Source organism: Panthera onca, chromosome B3, assembly GCF_046562875.1.
Source record: "Panthera onca isolate mPanOnc1 chromosome B3, mPanOnc1 haplotype 2, whole genome shotgun sequence".
NCBI classification, from domain to species: domain Eukaryota; kingdom Metazoa; phylum Chordata; class Mammalia; order Carnivora; family Felidae; genus Panthera; species Panthera onca.
The window spans coordinates 87,691,021-87,717,730 of record NC_138344.1 but is presented as its reverse complement, the minus strand read 5'-3'; the positions used below and the strand labels follow the sequence as shown (position 1 = coordinate 87,717,730).

Sequence of the window (26,710 nt, the reverse complement as noted above, 5' to 3'; positions counted from 1 at the left end):
AATGTTATTCCCTTTAAGTACTCCTTACTCATTCTCCCAAGAAATATTGAGTACCTTACTACATGCCTTTCACTTTGCTTTTCAAAGAGCTCAATGTGCTAAATATACATCATCTTACAAAAGCCCACTAAGAAATAAAGGCAGCAATTATTTACATTATTCCCAGGGTAACAAAACTCAGAAACTTGGGAGATTATGATAGAACTCAGATTAGAATCCTGGCTCCAAAATCTAAAATATTTATAAATAGTAGTATTAATTTACACTAATATAAAAGATATGTGCAATATATACATATATATGTATTTTAAATGAGGGTTTAAAAAAAAAAAAAGACTACCTCTGCCAAATGCTGTATTTGGAACATCAAGTGCATAAGGATCTTTTTCTAAAAGTTCAAATTTAAACTCTGTTTCAGTTAATCTGCAAATAAAGAACAAACATCTCTAAGTTACTCATCTAAGAAAAGCACCCACATTTCAAGAAAAATGCCTCTTCCAAGTACAAGGATCTCTTCACTATCTCAATATTTACACAGAAGAAACAAATCTTTTAAAATTATTCTGACCAGTAATAAATGGAATTGTTGAATCACTAAATCATACACCTGAAATATAACACTGTGTATTAACTACACTGTAATTAAAATTAAGAAACAAAACAAAATAAATAAATAAATAAATATTCTGACCAAAACACCTTTCCATAACAGGTAACAGGGTTCTTTCTGCCTAGTGATAGTGACATTTTATTGAGGTTTGAAATCACTTTGTTTTGTTCTGTGTTCAAAACTAGACAACTAGACTTCAGTGAATACTATTACACAGAATCCAAATTTTAGAAATAGCAGGGCTTTCCAAGGTCAACCAGTTCTAATGTATCAATTTACAAGTAAGGAAACTGAGCTAAAAGTTTACATGATTTATTCAAAATTAAAGTAACAGGATTAAAACACAGGGTTCCTACCTCTGCATCTCACCTGCTTTCCATTGTAATGTTACCCAAATGATTCTAATCACAACACAAAATAGGAATCCAGTGAACTCATCCTACTATTTTATTCCTAAACCTTTTATCTTAAAATTGTGACATTTTAAAAGAATCTTATTTCTAGTTCTTGATCATAAGATCTGACACAGAACATTTAATCATGCAGTTTTAATTTCAAAGTAGAAAAGACAAGCAAAAAGAATAATGGAATCATGGAATAATGTTAATGGTACATTCTGGCAAGAAATTAGAACACCTGGGAAGAGATGTTTGCTCCTAGAAAAGCATTTATTCTTCCCTTCCATCATACATTGTAAGCTTTTATTCTTTCATTTTATTATTGCATGGCAATGTCGCCCAATATAATAAAACAAGAGAATGAAAGAAATAATAAAAATGGATTCTACCCATATCTACTAAAAGATGCCAGTACTCTGAGAATTACCACATCAGAGATCTATCTTTTCTCTTTCCATCCCTTGTAATTGCCTTCTTCCTACTCTAGTTTAAAAAAAAAAAAAAAACTGGGGTGGCGGGGCAGTGCCTGGGTGGCTCAGTTGGTTAAGCCGCCAACTCCTGATTTCAGCTGAGGTCACGATCTCATAGTTGGTGAGATCGAGCACGGTGTTGGGCTCTGCACTGCTGCTTGGGATTCTTTCTCTCTCTCTCTCTCTCTCTCTCTCTCTCTCTCTCTCTGCCTGCCCCTGCTCACATGCGCTCTCTCTCTCTCTCAAATAAATACACATGAAAAAAAATTTTTTTAAGTTATGCTTTTTACAGAAGAACATGTAAACAATTTACTTCTCTTAAAGTAACCTAAGACAAATGTTTCAAACAAAAAATCTAGTACCTTATAATAAAACTAATAAATATTTCACCACTAGGTATGTTGGATTCACTGCAAGTTTGTTTGTCCCTACAAAAATATTATATAATAAATAAAATACAACTAAAAATAAAGTAATAACTAAAGCTTAAAGTGTTCCCACTAAGATACTTACTTTTGTCTACTGTGAGCATTTTCTTTCCTTAAATCATTAAGATTTCTTTCAGCAGTCCGAGCTGCCAACTTAAAGAAAACAATACATTTTCATTTTTTTAAATACGTTTTTAAAATAACACTTATACCAATGTAAAATGGAAGATAAGCATTCACACATATCACAACACATTAGAATGCATTTCAGTAAACTCAATGTAAAAAATTTTTAACTTACAGAATTTTTTTTAAAGGAAATGAGTTTCCTATAACCAAAAGACATGAGTCTAAGGCTGGAGTTTGATCATGTACTTGCCAATAAATGCGGTTATCTAGATGTGAAGGCAAGAATTAGCACTATTTGGTGCTGTCAATATCCAAATAACATGACAGAAGCAATGTAAGAGGACCCAAGCTTAGGGTGATGGGAATGGAGACTCAGAATCATTATGCACAGGTACTCTGGCTATAAAAGCAGATAACCAACTCTGAAGAGAAATCACTATAATTCTGTGAAACCATAAAGATCTAAAACAGTTTCACAACATGCCTGTACAGGCCATTTTTTTAAATCGCTGAATATACCCAAAGCATGCAGTCTGTTTGTTAAGATCATATTCCCATTCCCATAAGCTTTTACATTGGTTTAGTAATACTTTTATTTAATAAAAGATTTGGGGTGCCTGGGTGGCTCAGTTGGTTAAGCATCTATCTGACTCTTGATTTCGGCTCTGGTCATGATCTCACAGTGTGTGAGATGCAACCCTGCATCGGGCTCTGTGCTGACATCGCAACACCTACTCAGGATTCTCTCTCCCACTCTCTCTGCCCCTCTCCCGCCCATGCACAAGCACTCTCAAAAACAAGTAAATAAACTTAAAAAAAAAAATTAGAAAATCAGAGTATGTATGCTATGGGAAAAAAACTTACACTTATAATAAACATTAAGAACATACAATATTCCTAAATAGTTTGTGGGCAAAGATTAAACTTGTATGTAATACTATATGTTTCCCAGTCATTCTGTAAACTCTCTAGTTAAACAGCAGCAGTGTATGCAGCATCAGACCTGGACAAACTAACGCAATGCACTGGGGCAAACTTATCTATTATACAAAGGCAAATTAACTCAACCTAGAACCATAACTTTTTACAGGTTAAAAGAACTGTACTATCAAATGCATTCATTTAAAATGGTGAACTACACAGTAGAATTGACTTTAACTGGCCAAAGAATAAAGTATGTTAAATACACACACACAAACAAAACAAAACAAAACAAAACCCTAGCTTAACCATATTTTAGCATTCATTATCAAAAAGATTCCAATGTAAATCATTTTCTAGTATATAATGATATAATCAATTTTGTACTAACAAAAACAATACTACATAATAACAATCTTAGTTAATAAAATATCAATTCATTCATTTAACAATGTGTTTTAACAACACAGAATCAAAACTACTTCTAAATGTTTTCTACACAGTATAGTATTACATATTTACTCTTAATTATAGGAGACAAAACAATACAAAGTTACTAAGTCAAAAAAAGTAAATCCTAGTATGATTATAGTGCTATCAATATTAAAGATAAATCTACAAAAAATATATAAGAAAAACAGATGCTAAATGATTACAGGCTTTTAAAAAGTTTACACTTCAAAGGTTAGGTAAAACTATAATTTCAATGAATGACCACATTGTATTCAGATATTACTTAAAATATGCAAAAAAGCATTCTATTAAGTGCAGGTGTTAAGCCCCTATCTTAAGAAGCTTAAATCTGTGGTAAGGACAACTATTGTACTTGTCACAGAACACATAAAAACAAAGTATTATATGAGTTCAAAGGAAGAAAACATTAACTCTAATAGGATGGAGCAAAGAAATGCTCAAAGGAAAAAGTAACATCCAAAATTATAAAATTATTTGTAACAGTAAAAAAGTAGAAACAAAGTAAACATTTATCAAATGGGAGAGGTTTACATAAATTATAAAATATTCATAGAAAAATATCTATAATATATTAAGAAAGAACATAAAAACACTAATATATAGTATAATTTCATATTTTAAAACATATACATGATTTATGTCTAAATATACTTAAAGTATAGAATAAATTAAAGTGATACTGCTGATTACTTCTTGGTACATCCTTTGTAAATAGTCTGAACTTTTTTTATTTAGTGAGTATACATTACTTTTATAAAATCTAAAAAAATCTTCATTTTAAGACATTAAGGGTATTTTTTGCATATTTTAACATAAAGTCTAGGTCATTTACTAAACAAGAAATTCAATGTATAATAACAGAGAAGCCACAGATTTAGAATCTAAAAAGTCAGAATTTTAATCTCTATTCTTCATTCTTTGATCATGTGACTTTGGGCTATTTCCCCATCTGTAAAACTCAACTTATAATATCTATTTTATAGAGTTGTTGGGTGAATTCAATGAGTAATATACACAAAATGCCTTTAAGTACAGTGCCTAGAGCATTAAGAGATTAGCAAACATCAATTCCTCTCATCATGAAAAAATAATCTTTTTCTTTTTAATTTTATTTTTTATTTTTTTAAATTTACATCCAAATTAGCATGTAGAGCAACAATGATTTCAGGAGTAGACTCCTTAGTGCCCCTTATCCATTTAGCCCATCCCCCCTCCCACAACCCCTCCAGTAACCCTCAGTTTGTTCTCCATATTTATGAGTCTCTTCTGTCATTAAAAAATAATCTTTATCTTAGTATTCTGACTGTGGTGGGGAATGATGAAAAAAACTAAATTCATCTCCAAGCCCAGTCTAATTTATTAACAAATCTTCACTTGAACCCTCAACACAAAATCTGAGAAACGGGAAAAGCTTTGACATTCAACATGTCTAATTTCTCAACCTATACAGGAATCTCCACTCCAAGAAACATCCACCACTAAGAAATATCTCCCAAGCTTCAGTGTAACAAGAGTCTAGTAAGAGTTAACATACACTGAGTGCTTACTACGTGTCAGGCACCTAACAGGCTTACATGAGTTATTTATTCATCACTATAACTCTATAAAATAGGTACTACTGATATGTCTACCTTACAGGTAAAGAAACAGGTAAAGAAACAATTGTTGTTGTTACAGGTGTTGGAACCAGGATAACAACCAAAACTGGGTAACTCCAGACCCCATGTGTTCACACATTGCACAAACTGTCTCTGCTTGAAGACTCCTAAAGACAAGTCCTCTGAAGGCCAGCTATTACAACAGTTCTACAAATTAGATGGATCATTCTCACAATTAGTCAAAAGCCACATCCTTATCATTTCCTCATAGAGTTCTTCTGGAGCACTGACATGCCACTTCTCATGATGATCTTTTTCTTGATGTGTATCAAGTAATTCAACACTGAGAATCAGATAACTGAATTGTAAAGCTTTTACAACTAGAAGAGGCTTTTGATATCACTTAGTTCAATCTATTGTTTTACAGACAAGTAAACAGGCCCAGTAATTTTAAGTAAGTTGTCCACAAGTAAATTAGTGGCAATCCAATGCTCTCAAAACAACCCATAAACACTACATCACCTCCCCCAAAAGAGTATAAGCTCCTTGCAAAATAAAAGCAGAGAAGGAAAAATCAGATTTTGTGAATAACTGTTATAACCAAGTATTTAGTTCATAAAAAACATAATTTCATTACCAGCAAAATTAAAAGAAATTTATTTAACACTACCTTAATTTTTGGTGTGAAAGTGTATCTTTTAAACGGCTCATTTAAATTAGAAAAAAGAACAATCTGACAAAGAGAATTTAATACTTACCCAATTATCATGTGCTTTTTTCTCATGGGAGATAATCTGAAAAAGAAATTCATTAAAATACTACTGATTTTCTTAGGTAAAAAAATCTCACACTACCACTATGATTTAGTACACAATTCATAAACTCGAAAATAACTCAAGCATCTCTGAAAGTCAGTAACATTAAAGCAATTTTCATATACACATGACTACTCTATCACATTTTTAAAACAAAAACTGAATGTAAAGACAATTTTTGTCTAGTATATTTTTGTTTTATGCAAAAATCAACTACAATGAGTTGCTGACTAAGAGATAATTAGTCCAAGTAAATACGAGACTCCAGTGTTGATATATGTTTATTTATTTACTTAATCCATATTCCCAAAGAAGCAGGAGACATGCCAATTTTAAACAATTTTAAAACGTGGCAATTTTAAACTCTTGGGGCACCTTTGTGGCTGGGTCAGTGGAGCATCCGACTTTGGCTCAGGTCATGATCTCACAGTTTGCAAGTTTCAGCCCCACATTGGGCTCGCTTCTATTGGCCTGTGAGCGCAGAGCCCACCTCAGATCCCCTGTCCCCCTCTCTTTACCCCTCCCCTGCTTGTACTCTCCCCCAAAATAATTTTTTTTAATAATAAATAAATAAGTAAATAAACAAACAAACAAGTATTTTATTTCAGAACACTTGGCTCCCTATAAATGTTCCACAGCCACACGCAAAACCTCAAGAGACGTGGTACAACTATCAAGTAACTATACTCTTGCATCAAAACAGAGATACCAATTCGAACAAATCAGAATTGTTTAATACACACACACACACACACACACACACACACACACACACACACATATACCTGCCCTTGATAAGAATGAATGGTTCTCTCCAATTCTTCTTCAAGATCTTTGGCTCGCTTTCTATAAGGAATAATCATTCTACTATTAACATGTACTAAGAAATGACAGAACACACTATGTCTACTGAAAATATTAATTAAAACACCTAGAGTGTTTTGTTTAATGTAAAAATAACTCCAGAACTCCACACTAATCACCTTTAAGACGTTCTAAAGTAGCATATTTTTTCCTAATATAATTTTAATATTAATTATGCTTTAAGAGTACTACTACTTGGGTTTACCTAAAACCAAAGGTTATGCCAAGATTTATATGGTATATTGGTTTGTTTTTATTACTAACAAGCATGCACTTGGAAGAATTATTCAGATGTCTGTAATCTTAACAGAACTCTAGGAAATTAAAAGTCTCTGTGAAATAAAATGTTACCTGCTACCTTTATACAACTAATAAGATAATTCCTTCTTTTGGACAAAATCCAAGTTTACTCTTCCTAATGTAAAATTAAATATCACAACTATTTGGGATACTGCTAAAACTTGCCCCTTATTTTCTCTAGGTTTTCTATGATTTCCACGGAACTAATGACAAATGAACAAGGGAAAAACTAGACTTATCAATACTTCAGAAGTGGCTCACTCTTCTCTTTGAAGCATACTTCTCAAATTCATTAATATTGTATATATTCTTCCCCATTAGAACCAAAGAGGAAAGACCTTGAAATTAATGGATATTCATAAATTTCTTGATATTAACATAAAATAGGATTTCCCTATTTTAATGCGAGAGATTTAAAATCATGTACACTGAAAGGGAAATATTTCTCCTTTTTATATTTTCTGTATAATTGCAGAATAAACAAGATATACAAATGAAAAATAATGACAAATATCTTGGGTTTATTTGGGGGAGCTGCCTTATTATTTTTTCTAGTATTAGGTTTTTGGATACCCTCCCCTGAAAAAGAAAAGAGTAAAAAATATTCAATACCTATAGGTCTCCAGCTCTTCAGCTGCATGACTGATCTTTTCATCTGCTTTGGAAAGTTTCTCCTCTTTCTCTAATCGGTAATTTTCCTCTACTGTTAATTTCCTTGAAACAAAAAGTGTTTTGTTTTGTTTTTTACTGTATGTCATAAGATAATCAATTATATATTTTTAATAATATCACAACTGGTGCTTCTCATAAAACAATTTGCATAAGACCACTAAAAACATCACATGCAAGAAAAAAAAAGTAGCTGCATAAATATTCCTGGTGTGGAAATTAATATTATAAACTCAAATTATAAACCACCTTGTCTAATATAGTACTATTAACACAAAAGATTCAAGAGTTTTCTATAAGACTTTTATCATGAAAATAAGATCAAAAGTAAATATTAGTAAAAACTATCATGACTATATATTATTTATCAAGCCTTCTTGTATAAAGCAGTGTGACATTTATTAGACAAGAAGTCACCAAGTAATAAACTGAATTTCAATAATTTTTAAATTGGTCGTTAAGTTGTTAACACAGTGATTAAGCTTCTAAGACAGTTTACACGCATTTAAAAAAAAAATTATAATGAACCCAAAGTAAATAAAAGTAGTACTAGTAGTCCTATCTACTACTTTTAGTTCTTTTAATAAAAACAGCTAACTTACTGAGCCATTAGCATGTGCCAGAAATTGTTCTTAGACTTTTACATGTATTATTACCCTATGTAATTATCACAACAGCTCTATAAGAAGGGAAAGGAAACACAGAAAAACTAAATAAGTGAACCTAGGCATAGAGCTAGCAAGTAGTGACTCCATTATACTCTATTACCCCTGTGTTTCACATGGTATCATCAGTAACACTGGTCCCTCAAGAAATACTGAACACCACAGGAAAACACATATGGAGTCCTAAATGTGAATGTCTCCCCTTCTTCACGAACTTTGGAGAAGAACATGACAAACTATTGAAGAAATCCTACAGGGTAGCAGTAAATGTTTTATATTCCATAAACTACATTACCAATTGCTAAGAAATTACTCCCTAGGTCAATCGTTTCATAGGGTTAGAAGAAAATAAGTCATCTCCTCAGAAAAAGCATCAAAGTATGATGGGCTTGGACATGGAAGGAAGTGTGTTTTTACAAACCCTAGATTAAAAAAATGGCCAGAATTGTCTGCTGTAGAGAGGTAAAGTCTATGAACCTCCCCTTGAATTTGGATAGATTCATTAATGATGAAAATGGCATTATAAAAGAAGCCTGATGATATGATCAAAAAATAATCACATCTTACTTCACATATCTAAAGCAACATATCAAACTTGTATGCTATACTATTTCACTTCTCTCCAATATTTGAGTGATGAAATGTTTTAATTTAAATGTAAGAATGGAATACACAGTATTTTGGGAAATTGAAGATATTTCACATTAATGAATTGATGAAATCACAATGTGAACAACACATACAGGGACAGGATTCTATTCAGTGTCCCATCCTTGCTCTTGAATATCTACAGAGAACACCTTTTTTTTTTGAAATTTTAAATATTCCTCATCAGAATTCTATCATCAACCATGTATTTTTATTTTGTTCAAAATGTATACTCAGAAGTATTCCTTTCACCTCAAAATAATCCCATTTGTATCCAAATTTTACTTATAATATCTTTCATCCTAACCTAAAAAGGGTGCATGCCTAAGTTTACTGAAAGAAGCCATGAGTCATCCACTCTACAGCTCTTCCATTTAGTCAAGTTTATTTTTCTTTCATATCCTGGGCAGTCCCAACTGGCCCAGAAGTTCATGATGAACAGCAAGTTTTTGATTTTTAATGGATTCCAAAGAATAATTAAGTATACAGGCTGGCAATGACAGAGCTTAACAAATCCCCCATCATCCTGATGGCAATGGAATGTTGGTATTTTCTACCAGTTTCCAAATATATAAAACAGAATCTCATTCCCACTACTTATGTTCTATAAAGTCATCCCAAATCCTAAATTAGCAAATGCTGAACCATTGCTCTTAAAGGAAACAGAGTTAGGTTTCTGGGTGCTCTGTTCACAGCATTTTCATCAACCCACCAACATGTAACCCTGTGTTCTGTTTTTCAGTTTAAAGATACCTTATTTAACATATATTGTTGGTTCATTACTAATGAACTCACAGCCAACAGCATTATAACTCAGGCTGAACATAGTTTCTCTGACACAGGTGCTGTCTCTATAAGACACACCACAGTCTTCTTGCACTTAGGAACACTAAACAGCATTTTAGCATGATACCTGGGGATCATTTTAAAACAGCTAAATCAAAAAAAATAATAATAAATAAAATAATAAAATAAAATAGATAAATCACCAACAAAAAGCACAAAAATGTGGCATTACATATAGTGCAGAAAAGGACACTTGTTTACAAAATGAGAGCTGAAATAAGAAGGAAGACTGGGAACATACACACTGGGAGATTCAAATTTCTTGCTATTCTGTGCATGTCTGAGAATGACCACTAAAGCTCCTGAGTACTGGTTTTAGGATAAAAATAAGTTTTCATTGGTTCAGGTCATGATCTCATGGCTCATGAGTTTGAGCCCCGCGTCAGGCTATTTGTTGTCTGCTTATAGCCTAGAGCCTGCTTCAGATTCTGTGTCTCTCTCGCTCTCTCTCTCTGCCCCTCCTCTGCTCACACTCTCGCTCTCTCAATAATAAATTTTTTAAAAAATTAAAAATAAGTTTTCATGGGGCACCTGGGTGGCTTAGTTAAGTGTCCTACTCGTGATTTCCACTCATGGTCAAGAGATCGAGTGGTGACTCAGGCTTTGCGCTGGTCATGGAGCCTGCTTAAGAGTCTTTCCCTCTCCCTCTGCCTAACCGCCATATGGATACGCACACAAGCACGCTTTCGCTCTCTCAAAAAAAAAAAAAAAAAAAAAATACAGGGGTGCCTGGGTGGCTCAGTCGGTTAAGTGGCCGACTTCGGCTCAGGTCATGATGCCGCGGTCCGTGAGTTCGAGCCCCGCGTCGGGCTCTGTGCTGACAGCTCAGAGCCTGGAGCCTGTTTCAGATTCTGTGTCTCCCTCTCTCTGACCCTCCCCCCGTTCATGCTCTGTCTCTGTCTCAAAAATAAATAAACGTTAAAAAAAAAATTTTTTTTTTAAATACAAAGTTTACACAAGTAGGCGAATTTGCAAATACAGAATCTATACATGATGAAGATCAACTGTAATAACTTTCATTAAAGGGGCTTGAAATTATATTAATTAAATCAAGGAACATTTTATTTCCTTTTATGATGAAAAATATGTCCTATAGTAGTATTTGAAAATCTGGAGTCTCCAGATAGATATCTTAACAGTCGTTTGTGCATCTATGCATTTAGAGATCAGTACACACATGCACAGAAATCTCTCAATCCAATATATAAAGGTACTAATCATATCTATTCATATACTCAACAAACATTTATTGAATAACTACCATGTACCAAGACATAATATTAGGCACTGGAAATACCGAAGAAAAGAGAATAAAATAATTCTCTTTTGACGGAGTTGACATTTAATGTTGGGGGGGGGGGAGGCCAATAAATCATCAGAGGACTTTAAGGGCTATGAAGAAAAATAAAACAAGATAAGGGATAAGGGAATTGCAGGTATTATCTTAGTTAGGGTAGCCAGGGAAGGAGTCTCTGAAGCAACATATGAACCTAGATCCAAATGAAATGAAGGATTCAACCTTACACAGGGGAATGCCAGTCCAAGAAAAGGAGCAAGTACAAAAGGCCCTGAGGTATAGATGCGCTTGGCATACTAATGATCATCAAGACCAGTGTGGCTGGAGGGTAATGAAGGAAAACTAAAATGAATAAGCTAAAATTAAAGAGATAACCAGCAAAAAAAAAAAAAAAAAGAGGTAGACAAAGGTCAGATCTTACAGAGTCTTGTAGGCCATCTAAAAGCTTTGGATTAAATTCTTACTGTGATATGAAGGCACCTGGGAGTTTGCAAACAAGACTGTGACAACACCCATACTTTACGCTTCAGAAGGGTCATGCCACTGAAAACAACTATGCAGGAGGTCGAGTGGAAAGAGACTATTTATGAGGCTACAACAATAAACCAGGCACTAACTGATGATGGTTTAGATCAGGGTCTAGTAGGGAAGGTAGTAAAAAATGGTCAGATTCAGAATAAAAAGTATTTCAAGATCAAGTAACCTTCTTAAAAATGAACTGATGAAATATTACCCAATCATAAATTGAGCGCTCTGAGTATCACATAAGCTGAATATGCATTAAACTATTTTACTTGCCATACAGTGGAGATATGAACAAAATCTTTATTACCTGTGAAGTGTCATTTCATTTTCTTGATACAGTTCAGTCATTACTTTAAGTTTCTGCTGAAGCTTTTGATTCTCGTTTTCAAATTGTGTATTTTCTGACTGCAAACATGCTTGTTCAGTCTGGAGACTTTTAATACGTTCTATAGAAAATTTTTAAAAATCATAATTAAAGGAGTAAATATTTCTAGATGCACATTCACATTTTATAAAGATAAAAATTACCAAAAAATAATAAATTATTCATAAATTCTTTCCAACAACAGAAAGTTTATAAGGAATTTTGTTCACCTAAATGCTTTTAATATTTTAAAGAACTATATAAACTGTTATAATTTTTTTTTTTTACTCCAAGATTTCCCAAAACCTTCAATATTCTATTTTTAGCATTTAATTTTCAGTTAGGAAACCAAAAAATAGTAAAATTTCTCAAGAAAGTTTTGGAGATGAGAGTTCTGAAGGGAAATATTTTAGTTCAACATTTCCTATGAAACTACTTAAACATGATGAACACCTATTTTTATCTCATAAAAAGTGTACTAGTTAATAACTTCTAGCCAGCCATCCTTTTAAGCAAAATTTGGATATATGTAACAGGTCAGGCCAGAAATTTGGATCTTCTGATAAGAAATCCTACAAAATCATGCTAGCTTAATCCAGATCAAGATTGGAGAGGGATACCTGGATGGCTCAGTTAAATGTCAGACTTTGGCTCAGATCATGATTTGGTGGTTCATGGGTTTGAGCCCGACATTGGGCTCAGTGCTTGGGATTCTCTCTCTCTCCCTGCCCCTCCCCAACCTCAAAATAAATAAATAAACTTAAAAAAAAAGATTGGGGAGAAAAATACCAGTTTTAGCTTGTTAACTGCTAACCCACCTAAAAGAACTATCTAGGAAAACAAAAAATAACAATTCTAAATAATGAATGCTATATAATTAGTACATCAATTGTTTTTATTTTTTATTTTTGTTAAATTTTTTTTTAATGTTTATTTATTTTGAAGGAGAGAGAGAGAGAGTGCAAGCAGGGGAGGGACAGAGAGAAAGAGGGAGACACAGAATCCAAAGAAGGCTCCAGGCTCCGAACTGTCAGCACACAGCCCAATGTGGGGCTTGAACTACGAACCACGAGATCATGACCCGAGTGAAAGTTGGATGCTTAACCGACTGAGCCACCCAGGTACCCCCATCAATTGTTTTTAAGACCTCATTTCTCTCTGGGGCGCCTGGGTGGCGCGGTCGGTTAAGCGTCCGACTTCAGCCAGGTCACGATCTCGCGGTCCGTGAGTTCGAGCCCCGCGTCAGGCTCTGGGCTGATGGCTCGGAGCCTGGAGCCTGTTTCCGATTCTGTGTCTCCCTCTCTCTCTGCCCCTCCCCCGTTCATGCTCTGTCTCTCTCTGTCCCAGAAATAAATAAAAAACGTTGAAAAAGACCTCATTTCTCTTCCAACATCATAACCCCACCTTCTGAATTCCTCTAAAATTGAAATGCCATCTCCCAAAACATGTATATGAATCATCACCACAAATCTTTTTTTTTTTTTTTTTTTTTTTTTTTTAAAGTAGGCTCCATGCCTAAGGTGGGGCTTGAACTCAACCTGAGGTTAAGAGTTGCATGCTTTACTGACTGAGCCAGTCAGGTACCCCCACCACAAATCTTAATACAAGACAAAACTTACTCTGTTTCAAAATCACAAAATCATACTAACATACATTAAAATTTTAGTAATGGCATACTACTTATTCTAATGGTATATAATTATTCATCTATTAATTAAACGTATATATCAAAAGGATAACTTAAAATAAATATGCTACCATTAAATGATTTTAATGTCACACCTGGTCTTTCCACAGAAATTTTTAAATCTACATCAGAAGAAATCTGTCGACCTAGGCTTTAAGCCATTGCCAAGAACTGTCACGTAACAGACATTACTGTTGAATATCATCTGGTAAAACTGGATCATAGGGATGACCTTATAAAAGTTAATAGTTTTAATTTACTACTTTTTAATATCTAAAACCATGTTACACATACAACACTGAAATTCAAAGGTAAGTAGAGTTTTACATGTTTTTTAAAATAATTTCATTAGTTAAGATTGGAGAGGGGTGCCTAGATGGCCCAGTCAGTTGAGCGTCTGACTTTTGGTTTTGGCTCAGGTCATGATCAGGTTTGTGGGGTCGAGCCACGAGTTGGGCTCTACACTGACACTGTGGAGCTTACTTCGGATTCTCTCCCTCTCTCAAAATAAATTAACTTTAAAAAATAAATAATTTCATTATTTTTATTTCATATGGATATGGAAGAAACTGATAGGACTTTACCAACAACAAAAAACTTAGTACTAATTTTTCACAAATTAGAAATAAAAGTAAAAGTCAAAAAAACAATCAAATTAGACCTTTGCATAACTGATTCAATTAATACTACCTTTCTGCAAAAGTACCTTTATTTAGAAAGACTTTAAAAGTATACAGATATCCTACCTGTAAGCTCTTCCTTTGTCTTATCTGCTTCAGATAATTGAATGTAAATTTGGTTTCTTTCTCCTTCTAAGGTTTTTAAAGATGCATTTAACTTTAGAGAATGGGAAAAGGAAAAAAACAACATTAATCAGTTATTCCAAAAAAGGAAAAACAAAAAATCTCAATATATCATTCCAACCTTTTAAAGTTCTATTACTTTGATAAAATGATCACCTAGAATGCAATAACCAACAATGCAGCTTCCATCTCGAAAAGTTAACAAAGTGATTAGTAGTCGTAAATGTCAAAAGAGAGGTAGAGAAGATCAGTGTCCCATCCTTAAAAAGTGGCTATTTTCATTCTATTTACCTTCAACCCATAAGTTTTAATTAAAGTAACCTTCAAATTACAGTACCACAACTTCACATAGATCAGTAAAGATCAAGATACCACTACTATGATGGAAAAGAAAAGGGATAAACCAGAAGAAAATGGACCAAGCATTTACTTCTCAAATTCGGATATGGGACAACAGGAATAGGAAAATACTAAGACCAGAGAAGGAAGAATGTTCAGGCAGAAATATGAAAAAAAATATGCTAAACATTTTTTATTTATTCCTTATCTTAAAAAATTTGTGCAGACCTTAAAATTTTTTATTATGATAAATTCTAAAAATAACAATATGAATTTCTAAAGTTATTATAAAAAGAAAAAAGCAACTGATAAAGAAAATTCTGCTCACTTTGGAAAATTTGGAATCACTTCTATGGTAACTATAAAACAGACTTTTTAAAATAGTTACTAAGGACATATGGCTTTAATCCAAATTCTATTTCTTTTCTCTATCTTTATATTTATATAGTAATGCAAACCTTAGCAGCATGAATCAGTTTCTTCAAAGCTCCTTTTGGTTGATTATCTATAGTAAAAAATAAAAACAACATTCAATTGGGAAAATAGTGCCATGCCACAACAGACATCCAAATGATTTTACTAGTTCATGCAACTAGAGCCTTGTAATCTCTATTCTTGCTACAATAAAGAATTTGAAATAAGGCAGAATGGCCTTGAACCTGCTCCCAAGAAGATAAACAAAAAAGCACTGCAAGTACCATAATATTGTCAAACAGGTTCTTCACGACTCTCTCTAGAAACAAATTTGTAACAAGAATCTGGTATTCACCCAATACAGTCCACCGTCTCAACTATTCTTAGGACCCTTCAGCATATAAAATATAAGTGGAATTATACTCCAAATTAAAATAACAATAAACGAGCATGCATTTTCTATTACAAAAAGAATTGCTTCTTGCAAGACAAAGCAGAAGTAAAAAAGTACAAACAGAACCAACCGTATGGGACTGTAATTTTCTTCCAAGCATTAATGCTATCATCAAAGAAAAATTTTTAAAAAATCATACCTTCTGTTCCTTAATACATGTGTTAATATGTAAGGGGTAGAGAGAGAAAAAAGAGAAAGGTCACAAAAGTCAGAAGAGCTACCATGGGGAGAAACTAGTGAAAGATGCACAAAACACTTCTGTACTCTTTTTGCAACTTCCAATGAATCTATAATCATGTCAACATAAAATTCTCTTTTCAAGTCAAAGGAATTGGTTTGAAAATACAGGGAGCAGCTACAGTGAACCTAACTCCTGCCTGAGTTTCCAGACCACAACCAGCAACGGTGATAACAATTTGGGGTGGCCAAGATTAAAGTACTGAGCCATCTAATTAATACAAAGTATCCTCAGGCATTCACCTGTATAACACTCATTTTTCAAACTACCCACCATCCACCCAATTAGCAGACATGGCAGGAAAAATAGGCCCTGAAATGATTATGATGCAATGTGAAAATTGCTATAATGAGGATTTGTACAACATATAAAAAGAACAGGAAGGAAAGAGGCTGTAAGTCTGTCTGAGGAGATGGAGAAAGATTACTGAAAAAGCTGTATCCCAATTGAAGCTTAACAATAAGGAACGGTGTGAGAGGGACAGAGTATTAGAGACAAATGGAGAAGATGTGCCAAACTAGAATTGTATAAAGAACATGGTACACATAGGAAACTAAAAGCAAATACAAGAGCTACTTATCATTTTTAGCAAAAGAGGATGAATCACGACTTCATACCCAACTGCATACCATTTTCTGATTCACTCTTCATTTCCAATTCCAAGTTATCATCATTTGTTAGGTCTTCTCCAAGCACAGCAGCCCAATCTTTCATCTTTATCAAACGTTCAGTCAGAGACTTGACATTTAGTAAAGAGAGAAAAACAGAAAGAGAAGGTAATAATGCCTTTTGCTAACTGATTTACAACTTCTGAATGTGTAGTTATACTTTAAAAATCAATCTACATAGATAACAGTACATGACCTCTTATTCACCAGCTGATATTGAGACATATACTCTGAAAAACTATAATATTTATTGACTATTAAACTCTGCGAGTTAAAAACCAAACTTGGTTATTCCTAAATCAAATACGATACTGGATAATGGTCCATTTTTGCTAAATATACTGCCTGACTATAAAGTAACAAAATATTTACTATATTACATTCTTTCCATACCACAAATAACAGTAGCCATTAACCAAACAGTAAATTTTGTGTGAGGTCAAACACCTGCAAGTGAGGTACATGATATATAAAAAGAACACAGGCGAGCCTGGGTTCTATCATAAAATAGAACCTGAACTGGTACATTACAGGTTTTCCAACAGTACTTTTTTGATTTTCTTGAATAAAGAAAGGTTTTTCATTGTAAATAATGAAATGACTATGCCATATATTTCTGTGGAAGGACCCACCTAAAAACCCACTCTGCTCTGTAATTTCTACCCTTTGATCTGTCCCTCTTGAGAGTTCCAGGCAAAAATAACATGGCCTAAAGCTTTGAGTAGAGCTTGAGATTAGCATTCTGCTTAGGAAGAATCTCAAGTTATTTAGTAGAGTAAGTTTAGGGAAAAAATAAAAGAACATGCCCAATCATGAAAACAACTAAAGCTGGAATCTTCAAAAAATTCATAGCAACAACGTAAAGAGGATAAATGAATAGGTTTCAAGATGGCAATGTTCACTTCACTGCATAGATTACAGAATGTTAGTTTTATATCTTATTACTTGATACTCACACCTGAGTATGTTTGCAGCTTGAAAGCATAAGATTTAAAAGAGAAGGCAGGAAAAAGGGCTAGAAAGGGCAAATAAGGAGTAAGGAAAAGTAAACAAATCCTAAAAGTAAAAATAAGTTACCATATTCTTATTAGAGTCAAGTTTCAATTAGACTTATTTTTTGAAAAGTATTTATCTCTGTGAGAGTACATACAACAACTAATCTAGGTATTACAGATATTCAGCCAATACATATAACTTCATCTGTCCAATTTCTAAAATTCTTTCCAACCTCTTTTTATCAAAAGAAACAGATGGCAGTCTAAAAGACAAAGGTAAAATCCATTATTCTTTTTTCTCTTCACTCAATACCTAGGCTAAAATACAAAGGAAAGGACAAAAAGGACATAAAGAATGTTGATATATAGACTACAAATCTAAAAGTCTTCAAGGAGCATTTGGGAGCAAGATGATAATATCAGTACAAATTAAAATGAATGCCCAAGAAGTACACACCCTCTAATTTGACCAAATAAATTATAAAAATAAAAGTTTCAAAAAACAAAAATTTTCAAATTTCAGAATAACATTCTAGCTGCCTCAGTCACTAAAACCAGAAGGCCCATTTACCTTGATCTGATTTTCTTTATCATACAGAACTTGCTCTGCATATGCTTTGGACTCTTCAAATGTTATTTTCTGTTTATTAAGTTGACCCACTTGTTCTTTCCATTCTTCAGCTTCTTGTAAAAGCTAAAATTCAAACCCAACCAAGAAAAAAAAAAAGCAACTTGTTATTTTTCATACTTAGGTGTGAATGAATTTATTTATATATACATACACAATTTTTTTTAATTTTTTTAACATTTATATATTTTTGAAAGACACAGAGAGAAGGAGCACTAGTGGGGAGGAGCAGAGAGAGAGAGAGAGGGAGACATAGAATCTGAAGCAGGCTCCAGGCTCTGAGTTGTCAGCACAAAGCCCAATGTGGAGCTCAAACCCACAGACTGTAAGATCATGACCTGAGCTGAAGTCGGACGCTTAACCAACTGAGCCACTCAGGTGTCCGTAGATATTACTTTAATAGATGTTATACGACACAATATGTTGCTGAGAAGGGAAGGAGAGGGTTAGACAGGAGGAAAGAAGGGAAGGAAGGGTGGGGTCCTGTTTTCAAAGAACTTTCAAGAGGGGTAATGTAAAATAAGAGACACTTAAATATTGTTCAACTGATTTACATAATAAATTTTTATTAAATAAGAGGTTTTTTGAGACATACATATGTTAGATTTGGTCATTTCTTACCATCCCTTAAATAATATATAACATGCCATAACTTATTTGTACTAAAATTTGTTTTTTAAATCATGTGCTGTTTTGTAGTTAGGATAACTAAACTTCCAGAGATACCATTAATATGGAATACATCAAATTCTGCATAAACAATCTTTTACTTAGTATATACTTTTATAGAAAAAATTTTCTGAACATGATACAAAAGGTAAGGATTGTTATAAAACACAGATTTGACTACATAACACTTAAAAACCTCACAAATCAAAAAATAACAAAATCTAAAAGCAAGTAACTAGAAAGGAACTCTTAAAAATATATGCGGCAAAGGATTAATAATCTTAAGATGCAAAGAGCTGTTAGAAGTCAAAAGAAAAATAAGAAAAAAAATGAATGAGCAAGCAATTCACAAAAGAAATGGCCCATAGAAATATAAAAGTCCAAATCTATTAAAACTTTAAAACTCTATTCTCTCAAACAATAATTATTGGATTTCTCTGCAAAACTAAGGCATCTTTCCTAGCACAAGAAAACTAAACTTTTTCTATGCGTGTATAAGACAATAAGAGAACACCAACAGATTAAAAAAAAATGAGGATTTTCTTGAAGAAAAAACTTTGAATCTGGTTATTAGTGGACTCTAGTGAATGACTAAAGAAATTGCATACCCAGCATGCAGTCTTAAGAAGTTAGAGGAGTATATTAGAATATGGCATCAGTGAATGTAGGATAGTTTATTTTAAGAACTTGAGTGATTAAAAAGGAGTTAAATGAAAGTAGATGTAAAGAATAAGACAATCTAGGTGAAAATTTTTCAAGATAGGAAAGGTCAGTTTTGATTATAACAGCAAATTTAACACAGCATTTATGACCACTTTCTCCTGAAATCTACTAAGATGAAAAAAAATTTACTAAAAGATTGGGGGGGGGGGGAAGAAGCATAAACCCATAAGAAAAAAAGAAAACAGGTGATGAAGGAAAAGGTAATTCTAGAAGTGGAAAGCAGAAAGAGAGAAGTATAGTAAGAAATACAGCAGAGCAGACAAATCTGAAATCTACATAGAAGATGGGAAAGTCCAAATGTAAGTTGACTTAGTACAACCCAAAATGCTTAGAATTTGGAGGCACCAATACTAGGGCTATAAGTAGGATTGAAAAGAGGAAGACTGAAAGTTTGTATAAAAAATGAAAAACAAAAAACAAAAAAAACAGAAAGTCCCTGCACATACATACACGTACATTTTGACCCTCCATCCATCCTTCCCACTCACCCATATCTCTCACATGCATGTCCGCACACACACGCATACACATATACGTCTGGCAAAAGCCTAGAAGGTTATTTTCTGGAGAGGTGGAAAATAAAACTCTGGGACACTTGGCCCAGGTGAAAGTGTGAGTAAAATATTGAAAACATAAAAGGATAAAGTAAAAGCTTACTGGATAGTGACACACCAACAACCCCCACCTGTCTTAGCTGCTTGCCACACTGTTGGCAAACAGGCTTATCCCTCTCAAACAGAAACTGTGGAGGAATTATCCCTGTGGAAAATGATCTTCAAATACCAACAACTGGGGATCTTCCAAGGAAACACCCTAGCCAGATTACCCTACAGAACAGCCTCCCAATAACACACACTGAGCTTCCAATTAGATATGAAGAGCTTCACTATCAAATGAGCAGACTGCCATGAATCACCTAATAACTGACTTTAAAAAGAAACTTAGTGGGGTGCTTGGGTGGCTTAGTCGGTTAAGCATCTGACTTTGGCTCAGGTCATGATCTCACGGTCTGTAGATTCGAGCCCCGCATCGGGATCTGTGCTGACAACTCAGGACCTGGAGCCTGCTTCGGATTCTGTCGTCCCTTGCTCACACTGTCTCTCTCACTCTCAAAAATAAGCAAACATTAAAAAAAAAAAAAAAAAAAGAAAGAAACTCATAGATAAAAGACATACACCAAAACAGAAAATAAAGGAACTCAAAGTAAACAAAACAACTCAGGGAACTGAAAAACACTTCAAAAAAGAAAATAATAATAATAACAATATCCTCAGCAAGATAAGACACGGCATCCATAAATGAAAAAAAGGCATAAGCAAAATAGGGACACCTGGGTGGCTCAGTCGTTAAATGTCTGACTTCGGCTCAGGTCATGATCTGGAGGCTTAGGAGTTCGAACCCCGCATCAGAACCCAGCTGAGTTCTGACAGCTCAGAGCCTGGAGCCTGCTTCAGATTCTGTGTCTTCCTCTCTTTCTGCCCTTCCCCCCACTTGTGCTCTGTCTCTCTCAAAAATAAATAAAAACATTAAAAAAAAGAAAAGGCAAAAACAAAATAAAAAAGACCACTTACAATTGAAAAATATAGGAGAATAAGTCAACAAAACTTGCAAAGAAAGAAAACAAAGAGGACATCTTTTGGGGGAGGGGGCAGGGGAGAGTGCGTGCATGCACACATACAAGCAGGGGAGGAGCAGAGAGTGAAAGAGAGAGAGAGAGAGAGAGAGAGAGAGAGAGACAGAGTCTCAGGCAGACTCCACACTCACTCAGCCTGAGCCTGACATGGGGCTCAATCCCAAGACCTTGGGGTCATGACCTGAGCCAAAATCAAGAGTCAGACACTCAACCAACTGAGGCACCCACACAGCCCAAGAGGAAATATTTAAATAACTACTATATAATCATACAAAAAATCCCAGAAAAAGCATGAAATAATTTCCCAGAACTGAATCCAAACCAAGAGTTTCCATATTAAGAGTATGAAAAAAGACTCACACATCATCATGACATTTCAGAGAACTAGAAACAAGGAAAGATATAAAAGCTTCCTAGAATGGAACAGGTGGCTGGCTCAGTCAGTCCGTCCATCCGACTCTTGATTTTGGCGTAGGCCATGATCTCACAGTTTTGAGATTGAGCCCTATGTCAGGCTCCGAGCTGATTCTCTTTTCCTCTCTCTGCCTCTCTCAAAATAAATAAATATTTAAAATCTTTCAGGGAGGAAAAGAGCAGATCACAAAAAGATTCAGCAATCCAAATCTCATCTGACTTCTCAAAACCAATACTGGAAAGTGAAGACAATGGACCAATATCAAAATTTCAAGAAAAAAAACTTTCCAATCCAGAAGATATCCAACCAAAATGTCAATAACCTTGAGAGAAGACATTCTTAGGCATGCAAAGTTTTTAAAAGTTACCTTCTATACCTATCTCTCAGGAAGCTAATCAAGAAAATTAACCACAAAAGAGCAAGTCTTGGATACAGGAAATAGAAGATCCAACACAGGAGAAAGACAAGGGAATAGATGGGAGTGAAGTGAAATCTCAGGACAACAGAATCATTAACAGACCTAGAGAAAAAGTTCCTATTGGACCAGGAGGATGGAAGGCCTCAGGAAGGAATGCTTCAAGAAAAAAATAAAATTAGTACATTAACAAAGCATTTGAATGCACAAAGTTATTCAGCATCTCCAGAAGACAGATCTCCATGGTATATAGGAAACAAAACAATTACTAACCCTAGAGCAAATAAAATTTTGGGTAAAACAGAACATGCAGTAAGAGCACATCACGTGGCTTAGCTATAACATTTAGAAAACTGTAAATAATGCAATCAAATGAAAAACTGTCCCATGGAAAAATTTTAACTGTATTGGGAGAATAGTGAGACAGTAAATATATGTGGGTGTGTGGGAGTATCTCTACATATGAAGAAGGAAGAAGCTAAATCCTCATTTGCTCTAACCACCAGAACTGCTTCTATCTTTAGGCCCTGGACCCATAGCTTCAATCATTCTCATGGATATTCCCTGCCTTCCTTCAGTCTGGCTTTAAGGAGTTGGTCCTAAATCCTATTTGCTGTGATTACTAAAATTTGCCCTGGCTCGTTTTCACTACTGGAGGAAAAAGGTAACAGGAGTATACACTTTTGCACCCCATATAAAAGACATGTCAAAGGATATTCAGGAGACTGTCCTCCTTTCCTGCTTTCCGGGGAAAGCCTAATCTTGCCCCCAGGATGGGTCAGTCATGAGTATGCCCAGAACATTTATAACTATGTAATCACAGTTAAAGAGTCCCTACAGAGTACAAACCTGTTTCTGGCTTTCCTGAAGTTGGGAATTTTCACTCAAAGCATCTTTTAGAGCTATCTTAAGTCGTTCTTCATTCATTTGAAATATTTTGAAGGTCGTTTTAGCCTAAGTAAAACACAACATATCAAGCTTATAGGAATTAATTTAATATTATAACTCTTTTTTATACATACTCCCTAAAACATGGAATTAAAGTAAAAAAAAAAAAAAAACATGACAATATTAATAGGAAAGACAGTAGAGGCTACCAGAAAAAAGGCTACCAGGGTCCAGTCAAGGCTCTGCCACTAACTTGCCATGTGACCTTGGACAAATGATTTAGCCTCTTTTAACCTTTTATGTGCTTTCTAGCAAATTTTGTTAACTTTTTATTATCTGCCTCTTTTTTTTTAAATATGAAATTTATTGTCAAATTGGTTTCCATACAACACCCAGTGCTCATTCCAAAAGGTGCCCTCCTCAATACCCATCACCCACCCTCCACTCCCTCCCACCACCCATCAACCCTCAGTTTGTTCTCAGTTTTTAAGAGTCTCTTATGTTTTGGCTCCCTCTCTCTATAACCTCTTTTTTTTTTCTTCCCCTCCCCCATGCACTTCTGTTAAGTTTCTCAGGATCCACATAAGAGTGAAAGCATATGGTATCTGTCTTTGTCTGTATGGCTTATTTCACTTAGCATAACACTTTCCCAATTCCATTCACGTTGCTACAAAAGGCCATATCTCATTCTTTCTCCTTGCCATGTAGTATTCCATTGTATACATAAACTACAATTTCTTTAACCATTCATCAGCTGATGAACATTTAGGCTCTTTCCATAATTTGGCTATTGTTGAAAATGCTGCTATAAACATTGGGGTACAAGTGCCCCTATGCATCAGCACTCCTGTATCCATTGGATAAATTCCTAGCAGTGCTATTGCTGGGTCATAGGGTAGATCTATTTTTAATTTTTTGAGGAAACTCCACACTGTTGTCCAGAGTGGCTGCACCACTTTGCATTCCCACCAACAGTGCAAGAGGGTTCCCGTTTCTCCACATCCTCACCAGCATCTATAGTCTCCTGATTTGTTCATTTTAGCCATTCTGACTGGCGTGAGGTGATATCTGAGTGTGGTTTTGATTTTTATTTCCCTGATGAGGAGCGATGTTGAACATCTTTTCATGTGCCTGTTGACCACCTGGATGTCTTCTTTAGAGAAATGTCTATTCATGTTTTCTGCTCATTTCTTCACTACATTATTTGTTTTTCTGGTGTGGAGTTTGGTGAGCTCTTTATAGATTTTGGATACTAGTCCTTTGTCCGATATGTCATTTGCAAATATCTTTTCCCATTCCGTTGGTTGCCTTTTAGTTTTGTTGATTGCTTCCTTTGCAGTGCAGAAGCTTTTTATCTTCATGAGGTCCCAATAGTTCATTTTTGCTTTTAACTCCCTTGCCTTTGGGGATGTGTCGAGTAAGAAATTGCTGCGGCTGAGGTCAGAGAGGTTTTTTCCTGCTTTCTCCTCTAGGGTTTTGATGGTGTCCTGTCTCACATTCAGGTCCTTTATCCATTTTGAGTTTGTTTTTGTGAATGGTGTGAGAAAGTGGTCTAGTTTCAACCTTCTGCATGTTGCTGTCCAGTTCTCCCAGCACCATTTGTTAAAGAGACTGTCTTTTTTCCATTGGATATTCTTTCCTGCTTTGTCAAAGATTAGTTGGCTATACTTTTGTGGGTCTAATTCTGGGGTTTCTATTCGATTCCACTGGTCTATGTGTCTGTCTTTGTGCCAATACCATGCTGCTTGATGATTACAGCTTTGTAATAGAGGATAAAGTCTGGGATTGTGATGCCTCCTGCTTTGTTCTTCTTCAAAATTACTTTCGCTATTCGAGGCCTTTTGTGGTTCCATATGAATTTTAGGATTGCTTGTTCTAGCTTTGAGAAGAATGCTGGTGCAATTTTGATTGGGATTGCATTGAATGTGTAGATAGCTTTGGGTAGTATTGACATTTTAACAATATTTATTCTTCCAATCCATGAGCACGGAATGTTTTTCCATTTCTTTATATCTTCTTCAACTTCCTTCATAAGCTTTCTATAGTTTTCAGCATACAGATCTTTTACATCTTTGGATAGGTTTATTCCTAGGTATTTTATGCTTCTTGGTGCAATTGTGAATGGGATCAGTTTCTTTATTTGTCTTGCTGTTGCTCCATTATTAGTGTCTAAGAATGCAACTGATTCCTGTACATTGATTTTGTATCCTGCAACTTTACTGAATTCACGTATCACTCCTAGCAGACTTTTGGTGGAGTCTATCAGATTTTCCATGTATAATACCATGTCATCTGCAAAAAGTGAAAACTGACTTCATCTTTGCCAATTTTGATGCCTTTGATTTCCTTTTGTTGTCTGATTGCTGATGCTAACACTTCCAACACTATGTTTAACAATAGCGGTGAGAGTGGACATCCCTGTCGTGTTCATGATCTCAGGGAGAAAGCTCTCAGTTTTTCCCCATTGAGGATGATATTAGCTGTGGGCTTTTCATAAATGGATTTTATGATGTTTAAGTATGTTCCTTCTATCCCGACTTCCTCGAGGGTTTTTACTAAGAAGGGATGCTGAATTTTGTCAAATGCTTTTTCTGCATCGATTGACAGGATCATATGGTTCTTTTCTTTTATTAATGTGATGTATCACATTGATTGATTTGCGAATGTTGAACCACCCTGCGGCCCAGGAATGAATCCCAGTTGATCATGGTGAATAATTCTTTTTATATGCTGTTGAATTCGATTTGCAAGTATCTTATTGAGAATTTTTGCATCCATATTCATCAGGGATATTGGCCTGTAGTTCTCTTTTTTTTGCTGGGTCTCTGTCTCGTTTAGGAATCAAAGTAATGCTGGCTTCATAGAATGAGTCTGGAAGTTTTCCTTCCCTTTTATTTTTTTGGAACAGTTTGAGAAGGATAGGTATTATCTCTGCTTTAAATGTCTGACAGAATTCCCCAGAGAAGCCATCTGGTCCTGGACTCTTATTTGTTGGGAGATTTTGCATAACTGATTCAATTTCCTCACTGGTTATGGGTCTGTTCAAGTTTTCTATTTCTTCCTGTTTGAGTTCTGGAAGTGTGTGGGTGCTTAGGAATGTGTCCATTTCTTCCAGGTTGTCCAGTTTGTTGGCGTATAATTTTTCGTAGTATTCCCTGATAATGGCTTGTGTTTCTGAGGGACTGGTTGTAATAATTCCATTTTCATTCATGATTTTATCTATTTGGGTCATCTCCCTTTTGTTTTTGAGAAGCCTGGCTAGAGGTTTATCAATTTTGTTCATTTTTCAAAAAACCAACTCTTGGTTTCATTGATCTGCTCTACAGTTTTTGTAGATCCTATATTGTTTATTTCTGCTCTGATCTTTATTATTTCTCTTCTTCTGCTGGGTTTAGGCTGCCTTTGCCGTTCTGCTTCTATTTCCTTTAAGTGTGCCGTTAGATTTTGTATTTGGGATTTTTCTTGTTTCTTGAGATAGGCCTGAATTGCAATGTAGTTTCCTCTCAAGACTGCCTTCGCTACATCCCAAAGCGTTTGTATTGTTGTATTTTCATTTTCATTTGTTTCCATATATTTTTAAATTTCTTCTCTAATTGCCTGGTTGACCCATTCATTCTTTAGTAGGGTCTTCTTTAACCTCCATGCTTTTGGAGGTTTTCCAAACTTTTTCCTGTGGTTGATTTCAAGCTTCATAGCATTGTGGTCTAAAACTGTGCATGG

At 34.6% G+C, this 26,710-nt stretch overlaps 1 protein-coding gene across 12 annotated transcripts in view; it reads right to left on the bottom strand.

Annotated features, from left to right (window-relative positions):
- MIA2 (MIA SH3 domain ER export factor 2) overlaps positions 1–26,710 on the bottom strand; it is a 108,003-nt gene that overhangs the window by 25,078 nt on the left and 56,215 nt on the right. For all 12 annotated transcript variants that reach the window (XM_078448294.2, XM_078448296.2, XM_078448295.2 and 9 more), the window contains 11 exons: positions 22,952–23,056; positions 18,191–18,313; positions 16,586–16,694; positions 15,309–15,355; positions 14,455–14,545; positions 11,965–12,103; positions 7,620–7,721; positions 6,629–6,689; positions 5,787–5,822; positions 1,992–2,059; positions 341–423 (listed from right to left, as the gene is read on the bottom strand). In XM_078448294.2, coding sequence (XP_078304420.2) covers positions 341–423; positions 1,992–2,059; positions 5,787–5,822; positions 6,629–6,689; positions 7,620–7,721; positions 11,965–12,103; positions 14,455–14,545; positions 15,309–15,355; positions 16,586–16,694; positions 18,191–18,313; positions 22,952–23,056 — 964 coding nt within the window. The remainder of the gene's footprint in view (positions 1–340; positions 424–1,991; positions 2,060–5,786; positions 5,823–6,628; positions 6,690–7,619; positions 7,722–11,964; positions 12,104–14,454; positions 14,546–15,308; positions 15,356–16,585; positions 16,695–18,190; positions 18,314–22,951; positions 23,057–26,710) is intronic.